This window comes from Sorghum bicolor, chromosome 1, assembly GCF_000003195.3.
Source record: "Sorghum bicolor cultivar BTx623 chromosome 1, Sorghum_bicolor_NCBIv3, whole genome shotgun sequence".
NCBI classification, from domain to species: domain Eukaryota; kingdom Viridiplantae; phylum Streptophyta; class Magnoliopsida; order Poales; family Poaceae; genus Sorghum; species Sorghum bicolor.
This window is the reverse complement of record NC_012870.2, coordinates 72,503,972-72,514,535: the sequence shown is the minus strand read 5'-3', so window position 1 is coordinate 72,514,535 and position 10,564 is coordinate 72,503,972. Positions and strand designations below refer to the sequence as shown.

The window sequence follows — 10,564 nt, the reverse complement described above, 5'->3', positions numbered from 1 at the left end:
AGAATATATAATATATAGACTTTTATGGGAACAGAGGAAGCATTAAGATGGAACATTAGAGATCGGTAACCTTTGTACTAAATTTTTTGTCAACATACAGTGGTGGAGCCATTGCCTAGACGGCCTCCTAGGCTCATCGCTAAAGTTTAAAAGAATATGTTTATCAACCCAAAGCGTTATGACCTAAATATTCTTTTTATAACAAGGATCACCACTCGTAGAGTCTGTTCATTTATCTGAAAAGCCATGGTTGATAGTACTATCCGCTGATATATTATGAGATAAAACATTGCTGAATGACTTACCAATTTAGTAGATAAGCTCAAACGAACAAATAGACTCGTAGTTCTAAAAACTTTTGGCTCTGACTCTGCTACTCTATAGATAAGGATATTCTAGACAAATATACATATTAAAATGATGTCCATCTTGTTTGCTTGAGCTTAAGCTCAAACGAACGAACATACTCGTACTTCTAAAAATTTTTAGCTCTAGCTCTGCTGCTCTATAGATATAGATAGAGATATTTTAGACAAATATACATATTGAAATGATGTTCATCCTATTTGCTTAAGCTTAGTAGCATACCTTTATGATTATGGAATAATGTTTTTCTAGACAACAAATCAGCGTCAGTCAGCCAAATAGGACTGTCATTTTTTTCGCGAATAAACAGGACCATCAATTGTGTGTGATATTTCTTATTGCGACTATTTCTCCTCTTCTGTTTGAATTCCATTAATTAAAACTAATATATCTGGAACGTGTTCTCTATTTTATTACTAGAACCATTTTCCAATCTCTCTCAAAGTCTCAATACCTAGAAACACAGAAAATCAAAACAAATGTAAAACCCTTGTAAAAAAAAGGGGTTTTTTGATTCATACCATTACAATTTTCGAACTTTGGAGAAACACCATTACTATTCGTCTATTTTGAAGCATGCCATTAGAATTCTTCGTTTCCTACGAAAATGCCATAGAATACCTATAGAGACGACTTGAGCCCAGCTGCAGGCGTATATGAATACGTAAACTACATTGCAGCCCCTCTCCCCTCTCACCGACACGCGGGCTCCACATGTCATCTTCTTCTTCCTCCTCTCTCGTTGGTGAGCAGCATCAGTCGCTGTCCATGGCGAGCAGACACGTGGCCGAGCAGCCGCAGCAGCAGCACGCCGGCTGAGAGCGCGTGGGCTGCGAGCTCCGCTCACCACCCAAGTCGCAAGCTCTTCGGCCGCGTGCTCCATGCGCCGTATGGGTCGCGCCGTCCATGGCGAGCTCCACATGGCGCCGCCAGCCACATGCGCCCCACCACCGGCCGCTCGGCGCTTGCTACTTCTGCTCGTCCGCGTGCAGCGTGCTAGCTGCTGCTTGAGGGAAGCAAGGGAGCTCGCAGCGTGCTGCTGCTGCTCGCGGCCCAGACGGCATGTGGAGCTTGCGACATAAGCGGCACGGAGCTCGCAACCTAGGCACTCCTAGCTGGTGTGGAGCTGGTGGCCCCATCAATGGCGAGCTACTGTTGTTCCAGCGTGCTGCAGTTGTTGCTCGTGGCTCGCAGCTGGCATGCTGCTGCTGTTGCTCGCCCGTGTGCTGCTGCTACTGCTCGGCCATGTGCTAGCCGCTGCTGCTCGCCATGGACGGTGACTGATACGCGATGCTGCTCACCAAGAAGAGATGACAAGAGGAGGAAGAAGAAGATGACATGTGGGACCCACACACCAGTGACAGGGAGAGGGGCTGCAATGCAGTATACGTATTCATATACGTTCTGTAGCTGGGCCTAAGTCGTCTCTATACGTATTCTGTGGTATTTTCATAAAAAATGAAGAATTATAATAGTATGTTTGAAAATAGACGAATAGTAACGGTGTTTTTCCAAAGTTCGAAAATTGTAATGGTATGAATAAAAAACCTAATAAAAAAATGTAAAACGGATAAGAGAAGGTCGGTCAGCCACGCAGTCGCGGGGACGAAGCACACCAAGCAGCTTGCAGATCCCCCATGGCAAGCTCCACCTCCCTCCTTCCCCTTCTCGTCCCCGCCCCTGCCTCTCGCCACCGCTTCTACACGTCCACGTCCGCTTCCCCCCGCCACCTGCGCTCCTACCCTGCCCCTCGCCTCCTCCGCGCTGCCCGGCGCCGACACTCCGACGCCGTCGTTGTCGTCCCAGATGCCCGCCCCTGGGTCGGCGATCTCTCGGGCGCCGCCGCGTCTTACCGGGATGGAACCGAGGAGGACGAAGACGACGCAGATGAAGAGGAGGACGAAGACGAGGACCGCAGCCTGGACCTACTGGCCCGCTTCCTGCACTCCGTGTTCAGGAAGGCCTCCCGCCGCGCGCGCCGCGCTGCCAGGTCCGTGCTGCCGCCTTCCGTCCCCGCCGAGCTGGTCCGTTCCCCTCTTCGTTTATCTCTTCTATTTTAGTTTTCTGTTGGAAATTGGCTGTGCGGAGGAATGATGCTGGGATCTCTCGGTATTGGGCTTGATCTGGTGGTGCCCATGCGTGTGTAGGTGAAGTTTTCGGTCAATGGCGTGCTGGTCCTGACGTCCTTATGGATTCTGAAGGGTCTTCTCGAGGTGAGCGATTCATTCATATGCTGAACTAGAACATGGATAACAGTGTCATTTGTTCTTCTGAAGAGTATCTTGGTTCAGGGATCAAGTATCTAGCTCATGTTGATGAGGCATCCTTTGCATTCTGCTTAGAGAACTATTTTTCAAATTTGGCTGTTGGATGCTTTGATTCTTAAAACTGTGGATTGATGCCAGGATTATTAGTTGTGCTGTCATGTGGTTAGAGTTGTATACATAATGCTCAATTAGTTGGATATGTATTTCACAATAAATCAGGGGATTACCTTAGCTCTTCAGCAAAATGAAAAATAGTTTCAGACAGGAAGAGTATAATGAAGCATAAGGCTTACTGGATGATAAAGGTCTTGAGCTTTTGAGATAGCTCAAGCTTTAGCACAGATAATGTATAGGCACAAGATAATCGAGTAGAAGTAGCCAAAATATAAGGATGCATCACTCAAAGTCAGATGTTGCCTCTTGCAGTTCATCAGGTAAGGTACCAGAGGGTCGTCTTCTACTGGTCTACAGTAGTAAGCTTGAGCTCGGCTCATGCACCATGCAGCATCTCCTCCTTGCCGTGCCTGGCTGAGACCTTCACAGTATGATAGTGTATTAGTCATCCTCTAGATGAACATGCTTGGATGACTACGGAGCATGTATGCATAGCATGTAGGCACGGGCTGTCCATTTAGGGCGCATTTGGTTCCCTGCATGAGGCTCATCCAGGCCCACTAGATGCAATTTTCATGTGTTTGGTTTCATGCTCCCGTGCAAAAGCTGCCCCTCGGCCTGGCTCGCTCCGTGCGGAAAAAATCTGCGTATCTGGCGATGCAGGCTCACTTCATGCAGGCAAGCGTGCGGGGCCAGGTGCACACTGAGAGAAAACGAGTAGGCTACTGGCTGCACGGGCAACCAAACAGGCTCCGCATCTGACTAGGTTGTCTGAGTGTGGGCAACCAAACAACTGCTACTTGCATGTGATTTGCATGCTTACCTTGGTCCTGTATGGTTGAGCAGACCAGGCTGGAAGGGGAAGGGAACCAAACGCGCCTGAAGCTGTAGGAAGGATGTGTATACTGTATATATAAATCAGAAACATGAACTTTAATTATCTAAGGCGTAAAATATGGTGAAAAACTGTTGCCGGATGTGATTTTTTTTTTGTTATGGTATATGAGCTGAATAAACTCATAGAGTTCATAATATTATGTGAATGAGGGGTTTCTTATTTCAGTTTGGTACATGTTTATATTGTTTGATTAGCCCATATAACATTCTGCATCTAGTATTTTTAAGGTTTGAACTATTTTTACTTTCTGGCTACTTTATTCTTGTTGGCACCTGCATTCAGACAATAGCAACTTAAATTTCCATCCGCCGTCTACTTTAGTTGGGTTTATTGCTAAAAACTGATTGCATGAGTGCAGATTACAGGTCTTGTGTGAGCCCTTTTATCTAAGCTTATCATTTATCGCTCCAGTAGCCATTCTCAGTTGAGAATCAAAATAGAAAAATGTTTTGTCAGCCCACCTTCCAATCAAATGTTCACTCAATCACTTTTAGGCTGATGTTAATTAAATCCCATCTGCAATTTGAGTATTTGAGCTTGTGCAATCAAAGACGCCTACAACCTTGTAATTGTCTAATTAGGCCCTTATTGAGTCTGATTGACGCAGAAGTAGGAACAATAGCACAAGAGATACTATTGTTTTCACAAAGTAAAGAACCATGAGCAGACTCACAAGTACCATCAATATCTACTGGAGGGGCAGCAATGAAGGTGATAATAAGTACGGGAGTTGTGGTCAATAAGATATAGATCATCAAAATGCTGAACCGATCAGTGTAAAGATGGTTTTAGTGCTACTATCCAGTTGCAGAAACAACCCCCACAGGCTTGTGCTTTTACGTCTCTCTAAAATTGCAGTGATGGTAAAATCTTGGTTTATTCAAATTGAAGGACTCCCAAGCACACGCATTAACTAGAAAGAAAATAGATAATAGAATGCTTGCCATTTGACATTCTGTCATATAGGGCTGTAACTCTGCCTATAGAAACAGCAAGACGAGTAATATGACAGTGTTAACGCTAGATCTGAGATTTTTGGTGCTGGGCTAGGAAAGGCCCCCATTTCATTCTGGCCTAAATTTTACTGCACACTGAGGCCTGATACTGTGAGGCCATCGGACCTATTACTGTCTAAAACTAATGAAACTGACTTTCATTCTAGCTTCAGTTTGTTTTGAGCTTGGTAACTACTGACTTGGCACAGAATACCTATCAAGCTTGTTGGGCTGGAGCCAATTGGACCTGGGTTTGGGCTTTAGCCAGGCCTAATTTGCTCATTTCTTGTGAATTGGTGCAGCAGGTGAATGACCCAATCTATTTGACTGTAAGCTTGGATTGACTTGTGGTTGTAGGAGTGCTAGCTGACAAAGAAAGTGGCAACAATCAGGAAAATATAATGTCATGTAGGATCAAGGCAAGCTTTAGAACTGTAGTTTAGATTTTAGTAGTTAGCTGGTTCAGTCCATATTGAAGTCAACACATGTTGTTCATATTATATTCCTGGTGACCACTTACCAGTACTGACCCTAATCTATTTTTCTCATTAACCCAATTTACTTAGTCTTCTCCAACTGATATCGGGTAGTGACGCAGATCCAATGAATGCGTTTCCATGTTGTGTTCAGGGTTAGCAGTACTGACCCAAAACTTTTGTTCACATTAACCCAATTTACTATTGGTCTTCCCCAGCTGAAATGAAGTAGTGGTTGACCTGTGCAACAGAGACAGCAATTACTTAATTAGGGTATGGGTTACAACTGCCTGGCATGAGGTCATGCGAATGTCCAGCATTTGCATCCACCAGCATGTGGTCAGATTTGTGTGTGGGACATTAATTAGGTCCGCATTGGTCAGATTATTGGAAATTCCTCCTGGCTGCATTTAAATGGGCAGCCCATACAATGGTTCTTATCATATACCTTTCAATGCTTTAAATATAATTCTAAAAGAAATGTTTTAAATAGTACAATGTCAGCTTCAGTTTGTTACTTGTACCTCTAAGTTTGATTGTAGGCACTAGGCAAGATGGCGAGTCCATGAATATGATTTTCAGCTTAGAGAACATCTTCAAAATTTTCAATGGCTGCATCATTAAAATATGATTTTTGTATGGAGCACTTAACTAAAGGCCTTGCATTCTATTGCATGGATGCTTGCAGCAGATTTCATTCCTTCATCTATTTCAGTAAAGCAGGTTGATATTTTGTGTGCGCAGGTGGTCTGCACATTTGGAAGCATGGTGTTTGCAAGCATCCTTCTTGTTCGTGGTATATGGTCTGGGGTGGCATACATCAGAGAAAACCGTTACAGCTATATTCACCGGATCGACAACGATGAGAACCGATGGAGCAGAGTGCAGACTGCTGGTTGATATTTTGCTTTCCTTCTCTGTGAAGTGTGAACAGACACCACACCCTGCATTTGCAGGCTCTATAGAGTACAAAAGGAAAATATATGGTCAGCAATGAATAAAATGCTCCCCTGTCCGGTGCCAAATGATTGTTACTATTGCTAGACCCCGCGGCTGAACGAGGATGAAACGAATCCACATGTACCTGCACAGAAAAGTGGTTTCCGTTCGAGTTGGGCGCCTTGAGGATCGATGGTTGAGTTGATCATAGCTCATGCGTTCAGTACAGTGCATGGAAGAATGCAAATTGTGCTGAAGGATCGGGGATGCTTTTGGAAGGTGCCGGCTGGGCTGGCGTCGGCCGTGTGTATGACTACAACCAGTCGACACCAATGCTCATGGTTGTATTGTAGATGCAAACTCTCGCTGGTTTAGAGTCAGAAACTCTTGGGATTTTTATTTGGGCACGCACAGAAAGTCAGAATACTCGTCGTATGATGTATCTGATGTTTCATCACATGACCGTTCTGACACGCAATGGACTTGATCACGGAAGTTTCATCACTTCTATAGGTTGTCTTCAGGATCGTGCCTAGGAGATCCGAGTCTGGCCAACCGTCCTCTTCTGATCCGCAACATAACATGATGTTGCCGCTTTGGCACTATTGTCGTGACTTTGCAGTTGCTTTCTGTCCTTAAAAACTTATCAGAGAAAACTCGCTGTGGCGACGTGCCGTTGGCATACGGGCAGTTAGCTGGCGAACGCTGGCAAACTAATCACCGTGATCTTGTGTGGTTGGCTGCCTGAATTTTTGAGCTGGAGAAAAATTTAAACCGTCTCCACGTACCATGTAATCTGTTGGTGCCAAATAGCCTGTTGGTTTGGTTGATAAGTCATAACTGAAAGTACTGTTATTGTGAGAGAAAAATACTACTGAATGACTTTTAGATTGCGAACAAGCTAAGCCCTAGTGTGTGTGAGAGAGAGAGAGTCGCAACGACTTGGAGTTTAATCCATCCACTCGTATCAGCATACGTGACACGCAACAGCTGACCTACGGCTGCTTGTTGAATCTTGATACACGGAAGCAGAGCAAAGCCGCCTGTTACGCCTACCGAATTTTGCCCGTTCGCTCGCAGACAAGATGTGGTGGGAACCACGACTCTGCGGTGCGTATGCCAGTCAGGTTTTTTCGTTCACCCAGAAATCTGCCAGCCTTTGCTTTTTGGCGTGTTTAGTTCACGAAGCAAAAAATTTCACGACATGTCGACATTGTAGCACTTTTGTTTGTTTATACACCAACTAGGCTCAAAAGATTCGTTTGTTTATACACCAACTAGGCTCAAAAAATTTCACGACATGTCGACATTGTAGTTACACCAACTAGGCTCAAAAGATTCGTCTCGTAAATTCTGACCAAACTGTACAATTAGTTTTTATTTTCATCTATATTTAATATTCTATACATATGTCTAAAGATTCGATGTGACAGGGAATCTTGAAAAATTTTAGATTTTTGGTGGAAGTAAATAAGACCTTTTTCCACGGAGCACTGGCGGCCGGTGGAGGTCTTTTTTAGATGCACTTAAAATTTTAAAAGTTTATAAAACTTTCTATTATATTGAATCTTTGATACATATATGGAGTATTAAATATAAATAAATTAAATATAAATAAAAAATTATATAGTTTGTCTGTAATTTACAAGATGAATCTTTTAAACCTAGTTATTATATAATTTAACAATAATTATCAAATACACTGCCGTATGAAATTTCAACAACTTTTGGCATCTAAACGAGACCAGCGGCGTGTTGCACGAGCAGCTTGTCCGTTGGCTGTTGCCATCAGCATTCACTCGTCCTCCGCAACCTGTCAACCACCCGATGTCGTCGGCTACGGTATCGCCCGCGCACGGGGAGGGTATTTGGGCAACAAAAAGTCACGTGGCCGGCTCAGGACGAAACGCATGCGGGGCGCACGACCGCCGCCGACGTGGCGGAACCAGGGTCTCAGGACCAGGCGGAGGCTTACGCTGGATTGACGCGCATTCAAAGTTCGCGGCATCGTGATTGGATTCGAGTCTGATCGCCGTGCGGGCGGCACTGGTACAGCAGTGGCAGCGGACGGACATTTACGTCGTGCTTGACCAATAAAGGCACGGCCTTGTGCCGTGCCACCGAAGCAAAGGCTTGTTGAGTTTTAAAAAAATTTAAGATTCAAATCTTTGGACGCATATAACGGGCGGATCCAAGGGTATTTCCTAGTATTTTTAGGAATATCAACTTTTCTAGATACTTATATGTATATACTTATATATAAATGTCTATGTTGCAATATTTTGTGCTATTTTTGTTGATTGCAGCCCAAAAATCAAATAAATGTCCTTTTTACTTGCTTTCCAAACTTCTACATTCTCAAACCAGCCTACTTTATGAAATATCTATGGATTCGATTTTTTACATGGAAGTGGAAATACCCAAATTTGAAATTCTGCTTGGCATACATAGAGCATTGAATATAGAAAAAAAATAACAAATTCACAGTTTGTCTGTAATTTGTGAGATGATTTTTTTGAGCCTAGTTAGTCAATGATTAGACAATAATTACCAAATACAATCAAAAGTGTTACAGAAGTCAAACCCAAAAAAATTCGTGAACTAAACAAGGCCTTAGTCAATAAGGGCAGTCTCAATACATATGTATCTAGACATATGTTAGATCTAGATACATAGCAAACTAGATGTATAAAAAGGGTCAAAACCATTTATAATTTAGGACGAATAGAATATTATTTATTATCTGTAAACTTGAAAGGGTTGCTAGAGTAAGAATGTTTAGAGCTTATCGATTTGTATGTGTTTGGTTTGGAGATAACTTTATTTATAATTAGGAGGATTCCTCGCACATTACCGCGGGTATGAAGAAAAAATAAAATAGGATAAAATGTTAATCTCTAAGAATCAGAAGATGTATATGTAAGGTGTTGGTAGTACAATAATATATATTAATAAATGATGTCGTTTGCTAATGTGAATAACTTGAACGAAGACATAATGGAATGTGTTAGTGGATAGTGATGTGGACACTTTGCATGGCGAGATAGTTAAATGTCCTAGTGGGATGTTCTAGTGAATGCTGATGTGGACACTTTGCATAGCAACAGAAATAGCTACTAGAGTTTATCTTTATAAGAGATATAGATATAATATAATAAAGGAAAGGAAAGAAGTATAATCTTGTGTTTTGAGCATATCTCTTTGAATGTGTTTCATTTGGAGATTATGAGCGATAGGAGGGTTCTGCCCTAATGTTTGGAACGAGATCAACCCTACTGTGTGTTTGGTCGCAAGGGAGAAAAACATTCATCTTCTATGTCTAGTTCCAGGACATCAAAATATGGACTCGGACTAAGGCTAGTGTCAATGCATGTTTTATGAGAGTGTCATGCAGGGTGCCACATAAGCAAAATTACTGACTTGGCAGGATCATTAAATGAAGGAGTTTCATCAGATGAGAGATGAGTTTCATCCCTATGAAACTCTCATGCACATTAAATAGGGTGCCACATAAGCAAAATTGCTGACTTGGCAGGGTCATTAAATGAAAGAGTTTCATCATATGAGAGAGGAGTTTCATCGCCATGAAACTCATATGGCTCGGTTACCTAGTTTATAGTCTTGGTAACTGTGCCATGAAACTATGCATTGAGACTGGCCTTATGGCTCGGTTACTTAGTTTATAGTCTTGGTAACTGTGTCATGAAACTATGCATTAAGACTGCCCTAAGGAGGAATAGCATGTGTCCCCCAAGTATTCGTATAAAGGCAGAGGACTCTTCGTTGAGTCCAAGAAAACCTCCGAACCTCATACCCCATCCGCATAAAGCGCTCTATTATCCTATGAGTAGGCCCTATGTGCTGGTTGGTGCCACAAACTAGTGCTTTTGGATAACACATGGCAGATAAGAGAGTTTTTTTTACTTCCAGCGCTTCAATTCGCCTCGTGGGAGATCGAACCTAGGATGCGAGGGTGTCACCCGAAGTGCTTGACCAATCGGTGTAGCATCCGTTAGCACATAAAAAATATGGCATGATCATCCACCTTTTACATGCACACTTAACACTTGCTTTTTCGCATTCACGCCTGCCAGCATTACCATTGTAGCTCGCCCCAGTTAAGGATAGAAATAGTGCTTCAAATGAATACTCGCGATTCTTCTCTAGTCTAATTTAATAAACTAAATAAAAAATCATTTAGTTTATTAAGTTAAACTAAAAAAACCACGGGTAGTAACTATTTGAAGAACCATCCTCATCCTTACCCCTAGTCCCCACATGCACTCCTCCGCTGCCCGCACACACGTCGCCACTTGCCTCACTCCGTGTGCTCGACCGTCATGCACGGTATAGGAAGAAAGGGAACAAGCTTGTCCTATTTGTATTCAGTTTTGCTAAAAAAATCAATATTATCTAAGAGACACTATCGAATGAACACAAATATACCAAAGGGAAAGGAACGTGCTTGTCCTCTTGTATTCAATTTTGTTAAAAAACAATATTTCTCGA

The 10,564-nt window shown here is 42.8% G+C and overlaps 1 protein-coding gene across 1 annotated transcript; it reads left to right on the top strand.

Annotated features, from left to right (window-relative positions):
* Positions 1,907–6,669, top strand: LOC8085251 (protein SHORT HYPOCOTYL IN WHITE LIGHT 1). Its single transcript, XM_002468178.2, has 3 exons — positions 1,907–2,390; positions 2,514–2,579; positions 5,861–6,669. The coding sequence occupies exons 1-3, from the start codon at positions 2,004–2,006 to the stop codon at positions 6,014–6,016; spliced, it is 609 nt and encodes a 202-aa protein (XP_002468223.1). The 5' UTR covers positions 1,907–2,003; the 3' UTR covers positions 6,017–6,669.

Coding starts and splice junctions, on each gene's coding strand:
- LOC8085251 (XM_002468178.2), top strand. CDS start 2,004: ATGGCAAGCTCCACCTCCCTCCTTCCCCTTCTCGTCCCCGCCCCTGCC. Junction 2,391..2,513: donor CTTCCGTCCCCGCCGAGCTG/GTCCGTTCCCCT, acceptor ATGCGTGTGTAG/GTGAAGTTTTCGGTCAATGG. Junction 2,580..5,860: donor TTCTGAAGGGTCTTCTCGAG/GTGAGCGATTCA, acceptor TTGTGTGCGCAG/GTGGTCTGCACATTTGGAAG.